General features: G+C 48.5%; 1 protein-coding gene across 1 annotated transcript; it reads left to right on the top strand.

The window, feature by feature from the left end:
- The first annotated feature begins 15,257 nt into the window (after positions 1-15,257).
- POMC (proopiomelanocortin) lies at positions 15,258-18,192 on the top strand. The gene is made up of 2 exons (XM_026517191.2): positions 15,258-15,389; positions 17,435-18,192. The coding sequence occupies exons 1-2, from the start codon at positions 15,258-15,260 to the stop codon at positions 18,098-18,100; spliced, it is 798 nt and encodes a 265-aa protein (XP_026372976.1). The 3' UTR covers positions 18,101-18,192.
- The last annotated feature ends 590 nt before the right edge of the window (positions 18,193-18,782 follow it).

Consider the following 18,782-nt stretch of genomic DNA (forward strand, 5'->3'; position numbering starts at 1 on the left):
TATGCCCATGAGTGGTTACTCCCCATTTTCCCCAACACCTCCAGTCCTAGGCAACCACTAGTCGACTTTCTGTCTGGATGGGTTTCCCTCATTCCGGACATGGCGCGTGCGTGGAATCCACCATATGCAGCCTTTCGCGCCTGCCTCTCAGCGCAACGCTTTAAATATTCGTCTGTGTTGCAGCAGCTCTCAGTCCTTCATTTCTTTTTATTGCCCAATAAAATGCCACTGTACAGGGTGCACCATATTTGGTTTACCCATCCATCAGTGGATGGACATTTGGGTTGTCTCCACTTTGGGCTCTTATAAATAAAGCTGCTGTGGACATTCATGTATAAGTTTGGGGTATAGACCTGGGAGCAGAATTGCTGAGACATATGGTAACTCCACGTTTGACTCTTGGGCAGAGCCACAAACTATTTACCATCATTTTAGATTCCCACCAGCGGCAGAACTCCCTTTGAAAAGCAAATATTTTGTAAGGTCTTATTTACTCTCTTGAAATGAAATTCAAAGATAGCATAACCTTCGTACACCCACCATGAATAGAAAAAATTTCAATATAAAGACCCAACTATAATATAAAGGAGAAAGAAAAGGGGCATAATTGATGCGTTTTTAATAAACCTAATTTAAAAAAAGATTCTATTTATTTATTTGAGAGAGAGAGAGCACGCATACGAGCACAGAAGAGGGGCAGAGGGAGAGGGAGAAGCAGACTCCCTGCTGAACAGGAAGCCCCGGTGCAGGGTTCCATCCCAGGAACCCTGAGATCGTGACCTGAGCCAAAGGCAGACTCTTTTTTTTTAAATTTTAAAGTTTTTTTATTATATTATGTTAGTCACCATACAGTACATCAAAGGCAGACTCTTAACTGACTGAGCCACCCAGGCGCCCCACTGACGCGTTTTTAAAAATGTGACTTTGGAGTCAGAAGACGGGCCTTCTTGGTTGACTTAGAAACTGGCCTTGGAGGCAGCTCCCCCAGAGGGGTCTGCCAAAAGCTCCAACCCCGGCCCCACTGTAGGCATCGCAAACGACTGTAGGGGGGCTGCTTGGAAGGGCATCACCTTCGGCTGGACGTAAAGATGCTAGCCAGTTTGTTAAAAACCAAATCAAACTACCTTGCAGATGTCCTTGCACCGCTCGCATCACTCCCCACCCCCATGTGTGCATGCCCAGGTTCCCGCGCATGTGCAGAGCCCTGGGCTCTCGGAGCTGTGGCAGATCAGGTCACGGTGCACCTGCACTGCCCAAGCCTGGCGTCACTCTGCCAGGGCAACAGGCTTGAGGGCATGGCGTGGGCTCTCTGGGCCTCCATGCCTTTGAGCAGGACTCGAAATACAAGATGAGCCCCAATGGGTGGGGCTCAGAGATAGGGACTGAGCTGAGTGCCTGTAAAAAGGCCACTTCAAGCCCCCACCACAGCAGCCATTGTTGCCTCTGGAGGAAGGAGGACAATTCCAGAGCCTCTGAATGCCTCTCCTGTGACTAATGGATGTCCATTATCAGTGTCCTTCCTGGCCACCAAGGCACTCTCCTGACTTCTACTCCTGGCTGGAGAACTCTGCATTCTTCTGGAAAACCATCTGTCCTGCCTAAGGCCTCACAAAGGCATTTCTCCACAAAAGGCCCATCATGACGGTCACTGCGTCAGAGTGGTGGCTGCCGGCATCTGGGCTCTGTCTGGAAGTAGTGGCAGCAGGGACGTCACTAGGAGAGCTTAGGGTGTCCTTAATGTCTGTGACATCTCCAGCAAGACCCCCACCTCTAGAGTCCACTTTGCACAGGAGCAAGCCCTCAGTCTGAAGGAAGGGATTAGGATAAGGGGGTGGACGAAAGAACATCCACACGGTTCTATGTGCCCATGTCCCTACATACCGAGTGTGTGACGTTCCTTTTTTTTATTTTAAATTTTATTTATTTTTTAAAGTAGGCTCCACGCTGGGTGGAGCTTGAACTCAACACAGGACTCGAACTCACGACCCTGAGATCAAGACCTGAGCTGAGATCAAGAGTCGATGCTTAACCGACTGAGTCACCCAGGTGCCCCAGAGTGGGTGACATTTCTAACTGGGACTGTAAATATGAAGTAACAGGCCTCTGCCCCCCCCAACGTCCCCCCCACCCCCCAGCCTTGGTCACACTGAAATTGGCCCTGTGTAGAGAAGCAGTTGCAGGGGGCTCTTTACCTGGACTGGCCATCTGGAGACACCGGGTCGCCTCGGGTAGCCGCCTGCAGGGCTCTGCCCAGTATAAGAGAGGGAGGTTCGTCAAGCCACCCCCTGGCTTCCTCTGGGATTTGGGGAAGAGAAAACAGAGATCTGACTGGCCCATGGAGGGGGCTGGAGCAGAAATTTCGAGAAAAACAGGCAGAGCATGAGAGAGGCCTATGAGGAGAGAAAACAGAGCTTTGCTCCTTAGCCCAGCAGGCTTTGCTGTCCCCATTCTGGGCCACATTCTATAAAACTAGCTATTTTTACCAGCCGGTTTGACTTTAGAGATGAACGTAAAACCATAGAACATCAGGCCTGGGTGGGACCGAGGGGCCCTCTACTCCACAAGTCCCCTCCCTGCCACTGTTTAGAAAAGACAGACCCCAAGGGGCAGGGCCAGCCCAGGTTTCCAGGCCCTCGGGCAGCAGAGCTGGGGCCCGAACCCTGTCCCTGCTTCTTCCTCCACTCCTGACTCTGCCTTGGACCCCGAGGGGGCCGCACACCCATTCCTGGGAGGGGGCTGGCCTCCGGCTCCTGGGCCCCCTCTGGCCTTTCCCTGCTCTGCCCACCCCCTTCCATCCAGACGGAGGCCAGGCTGCTGCACTAATGCACCATTAGCGGATAAAAGCAGTCTCGAGGGTCTCTTCAGGAGGCCCCTTCGGCTGTAATAAAGCAAATTAAAACCCCATTCAAAGGTCAATTGAAATCGCTTTCATTCCAGTTCTCTGCACAAATTGATTCCTCTTTGCCCTTGGGGTCAAACTGAAGGCCAGCAAAGTGGCCCAGCTGCAAGGGGCTGTGGCTGGGAGTATGTGTGGGGAGCAGGGCATAAAGGGGGGGCGGGCGTGGGACCCTCCCCCTCTCCCTGGGCCATCGGGGCACCAGGGACCTCCTCCTTCACTGTATTCCAGGCTTCAGGGTCCCTTTCTGGAGGCTAGCTCTACGTCGGCCCCCCCAAGCCCCATCAAGCTCCCCTTGGAGGAATTCTTTTCCATTGACAAGAATCTACTGATAGTTAGCTTCTCTCACACCCGCTCAGGAGTCTTGCAAGAATCCTCTTCAGGACTGTGAGATGGGGGCTTTGGATATCCCCAGGGAAGCTCAGAGAAGTAACTTGCCCAAGATGGCAGAACTCATGGTTTCCTCCTCCAAACCTGTGAGCCCTTCAGTCTTCCCCAGTATCTCTGAATGGTCCCACGGACTCACTGTCCAGATGTTTAAACCAGAATCTGGAACCTTTTTTAAAACCTCCTTTTGAAAAATAAACAAATAAGTAAATACCCTCCCTTTGCTTCACTTCCACATCTGCTCCACGTCCTGTTGATTCTGACTCCTGTTGTTTGCCCTCAGATTGATTCTGCAGACAACAGCCAGAGCCATCTCTTAAAGGAATTCTAGTGGATTCCGTTAGTCCCTAGCTCAGAACACAGCACTGGCTTCCCTCTGTTCTTGGCATAAAATCTGAGTCACCATCTAATGACCCTCACAGTCCTCAAGACCTATCCCGTCATGTTCCTCCATTCCCAGGGTTGCTCCCCTCACCTTACTCCCATTCCAGCAACTCCTGGAATGCCCTTATCTTCTCTGCCCCAGGGCCTTTGCACTGTCTGTTTCTTCTGCTAAGAAGTTTTCCCCTCCCCTCTCCCACTCAGTTTCCTTCATTGTATTTACCACAGTTTGTAATAATTTATTAATTATTTATAAAATTATAATTTATCAATTACATGTGTATTAATATTAATATATAATTAACTATACTTATTAATATAATTAATGAATTAATGAATTCATTAATTAATGAAAATTAGTAACGGGAAGCCTCACTAAAATGGAGTCAGAAGGTTTCGGCAGGTGGAGCTCTCACGCCCTACCACTTGTGTTCAACTGCAGACCCAATAGGAAGCGATGGACTTGACCTTACCTAGACTTGACCTTGCACATGGCTGGCTACTCCTCTACTACTTCAGCTGGAGGAAGAGAAGCTTTCCTCATGGCTCGGGCTCACAGCTCCACCAAAGAAAGGCCAGCACATTATAAACTCCCAATTTACTCCCGTGTACTTTCAGTTCATAACAGCCTTCCTAACTTACCCGTTTTCTCCTTAAAAGGCACGCCTTTCCTATGTTCCCCAGACTTGCCTGTGGTTCTGCTGCAGCTCGTGTGTCCCAGATTGCAATTCTTTTTGGATATCCGAATAAACCCATCTCTTGCTGGTGAAGTCACTGGCAGTGTCTGTTTTTAAGGCTAACATTGACTAGTTTATTTTTAGTTTCCCTACAGCCGAATTCCCCATGGGGGAGGGTCTGTCCAGGCACATGCTGGGGTCCGTGGCCATTTGTTGAGTGCATGAGTGATAGAAGCAAATCTGGTCGCTCCAAGCCGGCACTGTCCCCACCACACCTGGAGGCCTACTACGTGCTGTGTGAGCACCCACTGGGTTCCTGGTTTCGGGCAGAGAACAGATTGGACGGTCACTGCTTCAGAGACAACATGTCTCAGCTACTCCCCCTCCTTGTCCTCCCAGCCCACCCCCCCCAGCCCCCACTAAATCCTGCCCAAATTCTCTCCCCCAACCTTGAATCCAGGCAAAGCCTAAGGCCTGACCATGGCCCTTTAATGACCCTTCCTCCCAGTCTCTCTCCCTCCCTTGCCCTCTCTTCCCTCCTCCACTCCTGGGGCAGCGTGCGCCCAAAGCCCCGGTCACCCCAGACACCCTGCTGTACCCCTCTCACAGACCCTCCTTTCCGCTTCTCTCTGCAGCATAGGGGCTGGTCTGCCTGGGGCCTCGCAGGGTCCTGCTCTCCGGCTGCCCCCTGGAGGCTCCTCTTCTCCCAGAGAAATGTCCCCCCTGCCTGGCCCCAGTGCCTGGAGGCCGAGGGCAAGGCCACCCTCCTTGTGCGTCCCTTCTGCATTGGGCTCCCAGCCACCCATCCTTGTCGCTGACCTCCCTGCTCTTCCCCCTCCCCTGGAGGCCACCTCTGCACCTGTCTTTGCAACACACTCACACCCTGGTGACATTGTTTTTTCAATTAAACCCTCAAGGGTGAAAAGCTGGGATGACGAGAGCAGCCCTGGCCCTGTGCCTGCAGCCAGGTGTGGGCACGTCACCTCGCCCCAGGGTCCTCACACTGAGTCTCACCTACCCTGTCCAAAGACCCCGTGTCTGCTCCTTCCTTCTTTCTCTCCCTTCTTGCCTTTCTCCCTCCGTCCCTCCCACTGTTCCTTCCGCTCCAGGCCGGGCTTTCCTGGGCCAGCGCCTCTGTAATAATTAGGAGAAGGGCTCTAGGATCTTTACATGTATTACCTTATTTCAGCCACATGACAGCCACCTGGGTTAGGGCAACCATTTGCCTCATCTCACGGATGAACAGCTAAGGACAGAGAAGTTGGGAATTTGTTCAGCATCACACAGCTCAGCAGTGGTTGAATGGAGGTCAGACCGGGAAGCCTGGCTTCAGAGCTGTGCTCTTAACCATGGCACTGGACTGTGCCATCCAGGCGGCCACATCCACCTTGTGTGTGTGTGTGGGGGGGTCCATGACTCCTTCCCCGACACTGATGCTACCTCTTTAATATTTCATGAACTTGCCTTTGCCTCATCTCCCCACTCCCTGTTCTCACTCCTGGCTGAACTGGTCTCCGGGTCCTGAAACAGACCACTGGACTTCTGATCATCCCTTGCTGACTCCAGGCTCCTTCCGCTCTGATTATATCCTCCTCACTGCCACAGAAATCTGGTCCTTTTGCTCCTCCAACTCCATCCCTACCTGGTCCTCTACTTCCTCCCCTTCAGTGCTCTCTCTCCCCTTCCAGCACAGGCACCCGGCATTCCAGGAACATAACCTGATTTCTCCTGCCTTGAGCTCTTTGCACATGCTGTTCCCTCTGCCTGGACTGCCTTTCCTTTCTCCATCCTGGTGACCTATTCTATCAAGGCTCAGCCCAACTTAGCATTTGCTTCTCTGGGAAGCCCTTACTGACCACCCACTGCCTCTACTTGGCAGAGCAAACTGCCTCCAGTTGCATGCTTGGGTGGCCTGAGCCTTATGTAAGAAGTCCAGCTCCCCTAAAGCTGCCAAATGCAAGAGACCAAGTGGCAAGGCTAGAGAGAGACAGAAGGGGGTGTCTGAGGAGCCCCAACTATTTTTGCCTCCAGCTGTTTGAGTCTTTCCAGCCCAGGAACCAGTCATGCGAACGAGTGGTTTCGGTAATTATAGAAGCCAGCCTTTAAGCTGCCCAAGCTGATGCCAAGTGGGGCAGGGACATGCTGGCCCTGCCAAACCCTGATCATACTGCAGATCTGCGAGCAAAATAAGTGTTGTTTTAAACCACTACGTTTTGGGAGTAGTTTGTAATATAGCATTAGATAACCAGAACAACCACTACACACACTTTGATATCTTTTAATCTTTATCTCAATTCCTATCTCTCTCTCTATTTATATCTATATCTTATTATACTTCCTCCACTTAACACATAGTAGCCATTTTTTATATCTAGAAATAAATATCTACATTATTATTTTGAATGACTTCAAAGTATTCCATTATATGGCTTTATAATTATACCCCACTATAGATGTTTAGTTTATTTCATTTTATTGCTACCATTAACAATGTTGTATGAATAGCCTTGAACAATATTTAGTGTAACTGTTAAGATAATTTCCTCAGGATAATTCCCAGGAACTGCTGGGTTAGAAGGTAAAGGCTATGGTTCAGGCAGAAGTCCACTCATCCTCCCCTGGCTTATCCTATAAGTCTACCTGTGTCTGCATCTCCTTCTCCTCCTTCACCACTGCTGTGGAAGAGAAAGACCACCCACTGTTCAAAGGTCAGGTTCTTCTGGATCCCAGCTTGCTAACACCAAAGACTTGGATTATTTTGTTCCCCCCCATCTGTAGCATCAATTTCCCCCCTCCACCAGATTATTCCCATCAGCATGTAATGATGCTCTAGTATCTTTCTGCTTTATCTTGGTCCTATATCACTGTCCACCACTGCCCCACATTCACCATGAGATTTACAGAAAGAGATGTTTTTATAGCCAGGACTAAAGGGAGAAGTAGATAAATCTACAAAAACAATGGGGAGATTTCAACAACATACTTCTATCAGTAACTTATAAAATAAGATGACAAATAATCAGAAAGGATATAGAATATTTAAGAAACTTGGGGCACCTGGGTGGCTCAGTCATTAAGCGTCTGCCTTTGGCTCACGGCGTGATCCCAGGGTCCTGGGATCGAGCCCCGCATCAGGCTCCTCCGCTGGGAGCCTGCTTCTTCCTCTCCCACTCCCCCTGCTTGTCTTCCTTCTCTCGCTGGCTGTCTCTCTGTCAAATAAATAAAATCTTAAAAAAAAAGAATATTTAAGAAACCATAAAATACATAATGTTTTGAAGTGTAGATAAAACACTAATCAAAATGGGCCGTAGGTTCATCCATTAAGCAGCCCCACACATACACACTAATTTCAAAGGACTGAAATGAAATAGAGCATGATCTTTGACTACAGTGGAATCAGTCTAAACATTAGTTTCAGAACATAACTAGAAAATCCCCAATGTTTGGAAGTTAAGCAGAACACTTTTCAATAACCCATAGGTCAATCCAGACATCTTAAAGAAAATAAGAAGATATTTCAAATGAAATGGCAATAGAAAAAAAACATAGCAAAACTTGTGGGATGAAACTAAAGCCATATCTCATTTTTTAGAAAAGATTTTATTTATTTATTTGTCAGAGAGAGAGAGCACAAGCAGGGGGAGAGGCAGGCAGAGGGAGAAGCAGACTCCCTGCTAAGCAAGGATCCTGATGCAGGACGCAAACCCAGGAGCCTGGGATCATGACCTGATCCAATCACAGACACTTAACTGACTGAGCCACCCAGGTATCCCTAAAGCTATACTTTAAAATAAATTTATAGGGACACCTGGGTGGCTCAGTTGTTTGGGTGACCAACTTTTGATTTTGGCTCAGGTCATGATCTCAGGATGGTAAGACTGAGCCCCGTGTAGGGCTCTGTGCTCAGTGCAGAGTCTACTTGTCCCTCCCACCTCCCCCTGCTTATGCGTACTCTCTCTCAAATAAACAAATACAATCTTTTTAAAAAATAAAAAAATAAAAGAAATGTATAGCCATAAATACATATATCAAAAAGAATAAAGGTTGAACATCAATTGTCTAATTAAAAGCATTCATTTAATGTCCAACACAAGAGGATATAAAAGAGGGGCTCCTGGGTGGCTCAGGTGGTTAAGTGTCACTCTCTTTAAAGCTTTTTTTTTTTTTTTAAGAGAGAGAGTGAGCATACATGGGGTGGGGAAGAGCAGAGGGAGAGGGAGAGAGAATCTTAAGTAGGCTCTGTGCTCAGTGTGGAGCCAAGGCAGGGCTAGATCTCATGACCCTGAGACCATGACCTGAGCTGAAATCAAGAGTCAGGTGCCTAACTGACTGAGCCACCCAGGCACCCAAGCCTCTGACTCTTGATCTCAGCAGCTCAGGTCTTGATCTCAGGGTTGTGAGTTCAAGCATTTGGCTCCATACTGGGTGTGGAGCCTACCTAAAAAAAGAGAGAGAGAGAGAGAGAGAGGATAAAAAGCAAATAAATAATTAGGAATTAGAAAACAAAAAATAACAGTGGAAATTTCAGAAATAGATAAAAGTGTACAAGCAATAGAGAAATCAATGAAACTAAAATTGATTCTGTAAAAACACTAATAAAATTGATAAACTCCTAAGAAACTAATCAAGAGAAAAAGAGAGATGACATAAATTACCAACATCAGAGATGAAAGGGGACCATAATTACAGATTCCATAGATGCTAAGAAGATAATAAGAAGATAGAAGAAATAATTTTGTCAATAAATTAAAAAATTTAGATGAAATGGATACATTGTTAGAAATATACATCTTACTAAAACTGACACAAGAAGAAATAGATTATTATAATAGTGCTATTCAAGTGATTGAATCTGTAATTAAAAGCCATTCAACAAACAACAAACATGGTATCACTGATGAATTTTCCCTAACATTTAGGGAAGAGATAAACACCATTGTATACAAATTGTACCAAATTATTAAAATGGAGGAGATGGGGGATAGAAATTTCCAGCTTGTTTTATGAGGACAGCTTAATTTTGACACCAAAATCTGACAAGAATGCTACAAGAAAAGAAAATTACAAGCTTATCTCATAAATATGGATGCAACATCTTAAATAAAATATTAGCAAATTAAGCCCAGTGCTATATAAAGATAACACATCATAATAAATTAGGCTCAAGCTAGGAACATATGGTAGGTGTAATACTAAAAATCAACAATGTAATTCACCACATTATCCCAATAAAGGGGAAAAATCATATTATCATCTCAGGCAATCAAAGGAGCTGTTCTGGGCTCTCAAAGAGCAGCTAGTGCTAGAGAAGCAAGGGCAATGGTCAGTCCTGCCTGGTGGCATCTGCAACCTCCCACTTCTTTTTATTCTGGGGACAGAAGTTATAGAAGTATGTTCAATGCCTATGGTGTTGCCAGTGCTACTTGTGGCCTCTTGTTCCCAGTAATGATCTGATTTTCTTTCTCATTGGATCCAGTCAGCAACCTGATTTTGGTCATGATTCCAGCCAACTTTTTGCCCCTGCCCATTTTTAGGTCCTGGTTCCCCAACCTGCTCAGTGATTCTAAATGTAATTCAATGGTCTTTCAGTTCTGCTGCATGTAATTAAGAACTCAGCTAACAAAGGACAGGAGCTGGGTCAATCTGAACTTTTCTTGGTCTGGCCTTTCTGCTACCACCAGCTGCCTCTTAAAGTTAGAAGAATAATACAAAGAAAAATAAGATAAAATCACATTCTGATTTAGAGTGCTCAGAAGCCTGGTGGTGGTGGGACAAGAGTAGGTGGAAGAGGAAAGATGGAAGACAGCATGGAATTTGTTCCAGCAATAAAGGCTACATGTGCAGATGGGATGAGAATGGGACTCTTTGGAGAACAGAGAAAGCCATGTTTCATGTCCCAGGTAGCACAAGGAGCCAAGGAGGGTTTGAGAGAACAAGTAATGATGGATGAGCTAAATCTTAATGCAGGAGTCCAATTTTCCTGGGTGGCCGGAGAGAGGAAGGATGTTCCAGTTGTGGGAGTAGCATGGACAAAGACATGGAAGCTTGAGAACATAGCGTTTGTGGGAATGGGAATGTTGTGGATGGTTTTTTTTTTTTTTTTTAAAAGATTTTATTTATTTATTTGACAGAGAGACAGCCAGCGAGAGAGGGAACACAAGCAGGGGGAGTGGGAGAGGGAGATGCAGGCTCCCAGCGGAGCAGGGAGCCTGATGTGGGGCTTGATCCCACAACGCCAGGATCACGCCCTGAGCCGAAGGCAGACGCTTAACCGCTGTGCCACCCAGGCGCCCCATGTTGTGGATGGTTGAAGTGCCAGGATGCAAGATGGACAGGTGGGAGATGACCCTGGAAAGAGGGCAAGGGCAGATGATAAAGTACCTTGTTTACTGTTTAGAAGCTTAGATTCTTCCTGTGTCCCAAAAGGAAAGGATTGTGGAATATAAAGCCAATGTCACCAACCAGGAATTCTCATGAGAGTGTTAGAGTCCGAAAGAACCTCTGACCGGGAATAAAGAAAGCTCCTGCAATTGGCAGAGTAAAACAAGCACCTCAAAAAATAAAAAAATAAAAAAATATAACAAGTACCTTGATCTGAAGTTCAGTTTAGTCGCAACACTCCCTCTCACCCCCACTACTCCTTACAATTTGTTTCTCCTTTACTCCAGGTTAAGGTAGAGGCCACAGGGAAAATACTTCAGCTGCTCTTCACAGAGCACCCCCTTTCCCCTCTCCATCAATAGTAAAAGGTTAACAGCGCCTTTTCCTCGGGGTTTGGGGCACAGGAAGCAGCCTGCTCTGGACTAGGTCCCAGGAGGGGCAGTGCAACTTGCCTTCACACCTCCAAGAAGGCAACCTTCCCTGGGCTTCTGGTGAGTGACCCCTGGCCTTCTCTGCTCCCCTCCCTCCCCCTTCCCCGACCCCCCCACCAGGCTGCCCTGCACCCCTAACCTGGAACTGAGGCATTGTGATTCCGCATGACGTCTTCACTACAGTTTCCAAACGATGGGGGAAATCTGAGGCATTACAGATGTACTCCCCTTTGAGGGATATTTACCTTCAAGTGCGAACAAGGCAAATGACAGTCCAAGCACGCACACAAGTAACTTCACCCTCTCCTCAACGACCTCAGCCGGCGCTCCAGGCCTACCCCACACCGGGGTGCTAAGCCGCCTGCTCGTCCTAACTGGAGATCCAACACCATCCTTAATTAAGTTCTTTCCTGATGGCCGCCAGGTGCGTCTTCAGCAGGGCAGTGTTAATTCCAACCTCCGGGGGCAGATACCTGGCCCCCTTTCCGGGCATGCCTGCCCTTGCGCTAGCCCCTACCTGGAAACCCCCCTCCTGAGCCCCGCGGCCCCCCTTCTCATGGTCGGGGGAGTTGCTTGTTACGCTGCCAGGAAGTTCACGTCCGTTGCCCACCCGGGCGAGCCCCGCAGGTATATAAGGACCGAGGAGAGCGACCCGGACCAGGCAGCGGCGAAGGAGGAGAAAGGAAGGAAGAAAAGTGACCTAACGAGGCCACCAAGCATCCTCGCCCGGCGCAGCGGTAGTCTCCCAGAGCGCAGCCTCTCCGCAACAGGTAAGGGCGCAGCGGCGCGAAACCTCGCTCTTAACCCGGAATCCCCTACCCCTGGGCCTCGGGATGCTCTCGCCTGGCTCCCCATCGGTGACTTCAGGCGCCTTTGGCTTCCTGCAGTCCTGAGTTCCTTGAAAACTTTCTGTACTGAGTGCGGCGTGGGAAGCCTCCTGCAGCAGAGCAGCGAGGGCCAGCCCCGGGATGGTGAGCGAAGGGCTGCGACGCTGAAAGAGGTGCCTTCCAGGAGCGGGCGACCGCGTCTTCCCCGGGGAGTTGGGCTGCTAGGACCCCCGAGACTCCTATAGCCTTCTGGGGGAGATCTCGGTAGAGCCCCGCCTTTGGGCTCCTCTTCCTCTAGATTTTCTTGGGTAGGTGTCGCTTCTTAAAAGATACCATGTGCTGTAGAGCAAATTAACGTTGGAAATGAGAGCAGGAGAGTAAAGGCTAGAAGCTACAATAAACTCCCTGCATTCCAGATTTCTTTGGATTTAGACACCTGAATCCTGGTTTCTCTGCCCACCTTAACGCACCCGATGTGGCTGAGGTCGGTCCAGACACGGGTCTCCTTTGTAAGACCCAGCTGGGATTAAAAAGAGGTGGCCCGTGTGGGAACTGTCCAAGGTTCTGAACCACCCTGTGTGTGTGCCCTCAATAGGACCGCAGAATGGGCCTTCTATCCTGAAGACCCTGGATTGCAGGGAGGAAGCAGCCTTTTGAGCTGATGGAGGCTTAGGCAAGGGAGGTTTCTGGTGAAGAAAGGAGAGTGTGCAGGGCATTTGGATTCCCCAGTTTTTCGTGTATAAATGAGGAGGTGGTGGTTCTCACAGAATGGCTGGAAGAAGCCAAGGAAAGTACAAGTGTGCATTTATTTTGTCAGTGAACATATGCACAGATTACATCTTATTTAATGACTTAATATTCCTTTGACACTTTTGTTTTAGGACTCGATGTGTGTGTATCACGGTGAAAGGAGAAAACTCCTTTCCTCTGCTCCTCTATTCTTTACAAAAGGGCATGACCAGTGTACAGTTTTAGACTGACAAACACAATGTTTTGCTTAGCTCAAAGAGAATGCATCTACACATATGAAGTTCTAATAAGTGTAGTTCTGTCATAAAGTTAATGTCAAGATTAGTAAATTACAAATTTCCATTTATTTTCCCAAGGCTTTCAATTATTGAATTATATATAACATTATCCTATTTACAAAAAGCACAACACTTGATGTCTCCCCGTTAATTTATTGCTTGAAAAAAATGACACAAGGTAATATTTGTTCATTATAGAAAAATAGAAAATACACATAAGCAAAAAGAAATCAAGTTGCTCTCAGGAAACAAACTTTTTAGCAGAAGAATGGAACTCTGAGAGGTTGGCAGTGTGACTGTTAACATGTACAACACAGACAGCCAGTGGGGTAGAGAGAGAAGAAATGCTCTCTGGGACTTTGCAGGTACGCCTGAAATCATGAGGTAGGTTTTAAGAAAATGGAAATCATCCCAGAATGGCCAGCCTTGAGGAGAACTGAAGTATAGTTGAGGGGACTGCCAGATCTGTATGATTTTGCTTCTTTCTCTACTAAGAAGTTATTTTACATTTGCCCACAGTGATGTGTAATGACCATTTTTCTGCCTCTGTTGTAAATCTCAGCATTTTTCTAACCCAAATGTGTTGTGTGGTCTCAGAGCTTTAACCTAAATTGCTTTGCCCACCAAGTTCGGGCTCCATTCTTGAACTGGAGCGTCAAAACGCTACAAGGGGAGCAGCCTGACCCTGGTCAGGACTGAACACCAAGGGTGATAATGCTCTCCTTGTTGCCCCTTCAGCCTGAGGTGCTGATGGGCCAACGGACTGGCTGCCAGCGCCATCTAATGGCTGCTCTGAAGACACTCAGGTTGTGCCTGGCAATCATTCAAGAAGGGAGCCCTGAGCTGGCTCAGCTTTGGGGGAAAGGAGTGGGGGTGGGGCATAGAAAAGGAAATGGCTTTCTGAACTAGACAATGAAAGCCAGAGAGAACTTTCATCTCTAAAGCCTTCTCTATAAAAAAGATTTGGCCACCTCTCCACAAATAGATTTCTGTTAGGCAAACATTTTAAAATGAAAATGTCCACTAGGACAGATAAGAAAATTAGTCATCCACACCTTAATGTGAACTGCTTTTCTCATCTAATTAGATTTCTTTCTATAGCTGGTTGAGATCTTCTGAAATCCAAAACGATTGTGGGTTGGTGGTGAGCTAATGACAAAACTTGGGGTCAACTCTGGAAGCTGACCTGGGAGAGGAGGGAGGGGGAAATGGCAGTGGGAGAGGTAGAGGGCTGGGGAAAGTGTTGGGCACAGTGGGCAAAGGGCAGCATCAGTGCTCCCTTCTTACTTCATCCCGACCTCTTGACTTCAGCCTCTGCTGAGACGTACTTTCTAACTTCTCCAAAAGTGTCTTTGGTGGGTGTTCACAATGGGGGGTGGGTAGTTCCCTTCTGTTTCGTGTGTTCATCTCCTTCTCTTCTACACGTAAAGCATCTTCAAGTCCAGCTATTTCAGACTACATTTGAGAGACTCAGAGAACAAGTGGAGGTCCAATATGTAATGTATTCAGAAGATGAGCCGGTTTTAAAAGAATGGGAGTTTGTTTTAAAAATAAATCTCTTCAAAGCTGCAGGAACCTGAGAAATAGTGATCATCTGAGTGATTTGTGTACAGGACATCATATCAGGTTGGCTGAGGTTTTGGCCACATTAGTCAGAGGTTTTATTTGCCTTTATGCAAACCTACTATTTGTAGGAAACAAGTGTTTCCAAAGAATGATAGGATCGTAGTAGACGAGGAGGAGAATAGACCATCTTGAGGAAGAATTTCAGAGTCCCTTGTCTTTCCCAAGTTACTCCCTGGATCTCGAGTGTTAGAACTATGGCTTCATGAAGGTAGTGAAATAGAAAAGTTCAGAGAAACAGGAGCACTTAGCCTTGCCTCGTCATGAGCACCCAAATTATTTTCTTTCTGGACCTTAGTTTCCCCATCTTTCAAATAAGGGCTGGACCAAATGATTCCTAAAATAGCTACCAGCCCTAACCACCTTCGGGGTCTGATTTTTTAACAGGAGAAAAAGGGGAAATTGCACATAGACTACCCAGGTCCTGCTCCCCTCCTCTCCACCACAACTCACACCAAACTTCTCCTTGAACTGCTCCTGTCCTCAAAAAGCCTTGAGCTCCACAAGTGAGTGTGTTGTTAATATTGGCTCACAGTCCTTCCTGGTCAGTGGCCAACATTGTTCTGCTCCTTGCAGGGGTCCCACCAATCTTGTTTGCCTCTGCAGAGCCTCAGCCTGCCTGGAAGATGCCGAGATCGTGCTGCAGCCGCCCGGGGGCCCTGCTGCTGGCCTTGCTGCTTCAGGCCTCTGTGGAAGTGAGTGGCTGGTGCCTGGAAAGCAGCCAGTGTCAGGACCTCACCACGGAAAGTAACCTGCTGGTATGTGGGCTGTGGCCGCCATCTTGGTTTGGGCACTGGCTGGGACTGGGGCTGGGACTGGGACAGCACAAAAGAAAGGGGTGTGGGGAAGGGGAAATTCATTCCCAGAGATATGGGTAACTCAGCACAGGGTAGGAACAGATCTCTAGGGTGAAGTCTTAATTGAGCCAAGGAGGGGAGGAAGCAGCTTCAGGGTGATGGGTCTGGTCCACAGTTTCTACTTGATTATCTTTCTGCCCTATCTTCTTGTATGAAGACCCACTCCCTTTAAACTATTTAGAGATATTGCTGTTAAAATAATAACAATGATAGTAACAGTAATAATAATTGTTCCCTCTATTGATTCTACATTTTCAATCTCTTAGCCTTTTTATTTCTTTTTAAATAACCTTGTATCACTTGACATTTTCATTCCTTCTACCACCAATTACAAAGTCAGCTAGGTAGTACTCCAAATCATCTCTAGCAGGAGAAGGAAAAACCCAGGTGCCATTTTCCTCTAATTGGTGCCAAATGTGTCATGCTTCTTCCAGAGGACTGACCTGCAGCCTTTCCAGAAGCATGTAAAGGCCCTTTGTGCCACGCTGGAATTGCATGTTTGTGTGTATTGGGAGGCATAAATGAGAAATTATACCAAGTTAAGGACTAAAAGACACACTGCCAGTGTTAGTGACTGAGTTCCATCCTGCTGCCACCACCTGCCTGGTGAGGGTGGAATGCACATCACTACATTCGGTGAGTTTTGTCAATGAAGAAGCTAGTTAAGGTGAAGAGAGAGAACTCAAAAACAAAGAGCAGTTTTTATATACAATATAAAATAGAAAGAAAGAGCTCAGGGAATTCTGTCAATTCTAGTTCAGAGAGAGATCCAAGAGACTCTTGATTGGAGATACCCACTGCACAGCCTCTCCTGTTGAGAACCCACCAGGGAAGGAGCAGCGACCACCGTCAGAGCCCATGAGTTCTAGCCCTACCTCTGCCACTGAAGAGTCGAGGAAACTTGCCAAGGTCCTTTCACTTCTCTGAGCCTGCTGCTTCGTTATGTGTCCAGGGGAGAGGCATATGAGATAGTTTTTACTTTCCACTGTTAATATTCTGCAGCGTCATAATTCTAAATCCCTGGAGTATGAAGTTCCCAACTCTACAGAGTGGGTGGGATCCTTCTGTTTCCTCCTTGGCAGTCCCAAATAGCTGAAAACTCAAGGCTGCAGCCTATAGGTCATTTTTCTCAGGCCAGTGTGTACATAGTGGAGTTGTCTGTTTACAGAGAGCACAGACATATGCTCCATGACCCAAGCAATGGAAATAATCCTGGCTGTTTACCCCTCCCTCCAGTCGGAACGAGGTGACAGGGAAGGGAACTACTCCTTCCCAAAGCTGGCTGATTGGGGTAAGTACCGGATCAGCTCAAAAGACTTGAAAGAACCAAGGAAAGTGGCAGATGGCATGGGAAATTTTTTGAGGCATGGCACAGGGAGATGCCTGGGGTAGGACATGAGTTAGGTGTGCAGAACACTGGGGAAAGGTTGACGCATTATTGAAAATACAGGCTCTAGAGGCCAGACTTCTATACCTCCCACCTGAATAGATTCTCCCCCCAATTTCAGCCCAATGCCCCTCTCAGACTCGAACTGAGCCATACTTACTCGATTTATTCAATATTCATTAAGTGCCATTTACCATTTATTGATCAATGCCTATATATCATGCTTATTAAGGTAAGACTCTGACCCTGCTCACAAAAGCTCTGGGATAAGTAAGCCAACAAACGGGATGGGGGTGTTTGTTGCAGCTGCCAGGCAGAAGAACAAGGGGGGCAGGGGACAAAAGAGGTGGTGAGTCATAGACGTCCGCGGGCGCCAACAGGCTGGGGAGGGCAGACGTCCTCGGCGTGGAGGCCGCGGCCACAGAGGCCTCACGTCCTGCCCGCACGTGCTAAGGGCCGCGGGCGCGCAGGGCGCGGAGGGCAGGCGCAGCGTGAGGGACGAGGCTGCAGGGCGAGGCGGCCCTAACCAACCCCCTCCCGCTCGCGGCCCTCCCCGCAGGCGTGCATCCGGGCCTGCAAGCCCGACCTCTCGGCCGAGACGCCCGTGCTCCCCGGCAACGGCGACGAGCAGCCGCTGACGGAGAACCCCCGGAAGTACGTCATGGGCCACTTCCGCTGGGACAGGTTTGGCCGCCGGAACGGCAGCACGGGCCAGAAGCGCGAGGAAGAGGAGGTCGCGGTGGGCGAAGGCGGCGCCCCGCTGCCGGCGGGCGGCCCGGGGCTCCGCGGCGACGGCGGCGAGCCCGGCCTGCGCGAGGGCAAGCGCTCCTACTCCATGGAGCACTTCCGCTGGGGCAAGCCTGTGGGCAAGAAGCGGCGCCCGGTGAGGGTGTACCCCAACGGCGCCGAGGACGAGTCGGCCGAGGCCTTCCCGCTGGAGTTCAAGAGGGAGCTGGTCGGCCAGCGGCCTGAGCCCGCGCTTGTTCCCGAGGGCCCGGCCGAGGGCGTGGCGGCCCTGGCCGACCTGGAGTACGACCTGCTGACCGAGGCCGAGGTGGCCGAGAAGAAGGACGACGGGCCCTATAAGATGGAGCACTTCCGCTGGGGCAGCCCGCCCAAGGACAAGCGCTACGGCGGCTTCATGACCTCCGAGAAGAGCCAGACGCCCCTGGTGACGCTGTTCAAAAACGCCATCATCAAGAACGCCCACAAGAAGGGCCAGTGAGGGCCAGCGGGGCCAGAGGCTTCTCTTCCGAGGAAGTCCAACCTAAGGCCCCCGTCTCCTCGCCTGCCCTCCTGCCGCCTCCCAGCCTGGGTGTGCTCCTCGCTCAGGCGGCGATAGCCCGATAGTCAGCCTCTTAAAGCTGTCTGTAGGTAGGAAATAAAACCTTTCAAGTTTCACATCTGACTCCGACTTTGAATGTCCACTGGGGAATAAAATAAAAATACAAATCCATCAAAAAAAAAAAAAAGCAGCATATATTGACAATGGTTTCTATGTGACCACGTGGTAGTATATTTTATAGGACATAGTGGGAATGAAAAGAAAATGTACCCCCGCCCCCTGTGGGTCTTAAAGGGAAGGGTGCAGGAACTCCCCTCTATTAAAGAACAAAAATTCAAATGAATACATCTGAAGATCTAATTGGCTTTATTAATGATTCATGAGTCTAGTAGCATCCCATCTAGCATGTAGAAGGAAGCTCAGAGGAGTTGTACAAGATGGAAGGTTTTTAGGGGAAGGAGGGTTGGGCTCGAAGGTTATTAGCAAAAGAATTGTTCAGGGCAAGGTCTTTCCCTTAGAAGGAAAAGCAGGGGGTCTCATGCTGATTATCTAATCTTTGGGGTGGGGGTGTGTGATGTGTGTGCATGCCCACTGTGCATGTTTGCACGTTGAGGGTGGTGGG

Source organism: Ursus arctos, unplaced genomic scaffold (assembly GCF_023065955.2).
Source record: "Ursus arctos isolate Adak ecotype North America unplaced genomic scaffold, UrsArc2.0 scaffold_8, whole genome shotgun sequence".
NCBI lineage: Eukaryota > Metazoa > Chordata > Mammalia > Carnivora > Ursidae > Ursus > Ursus arctos.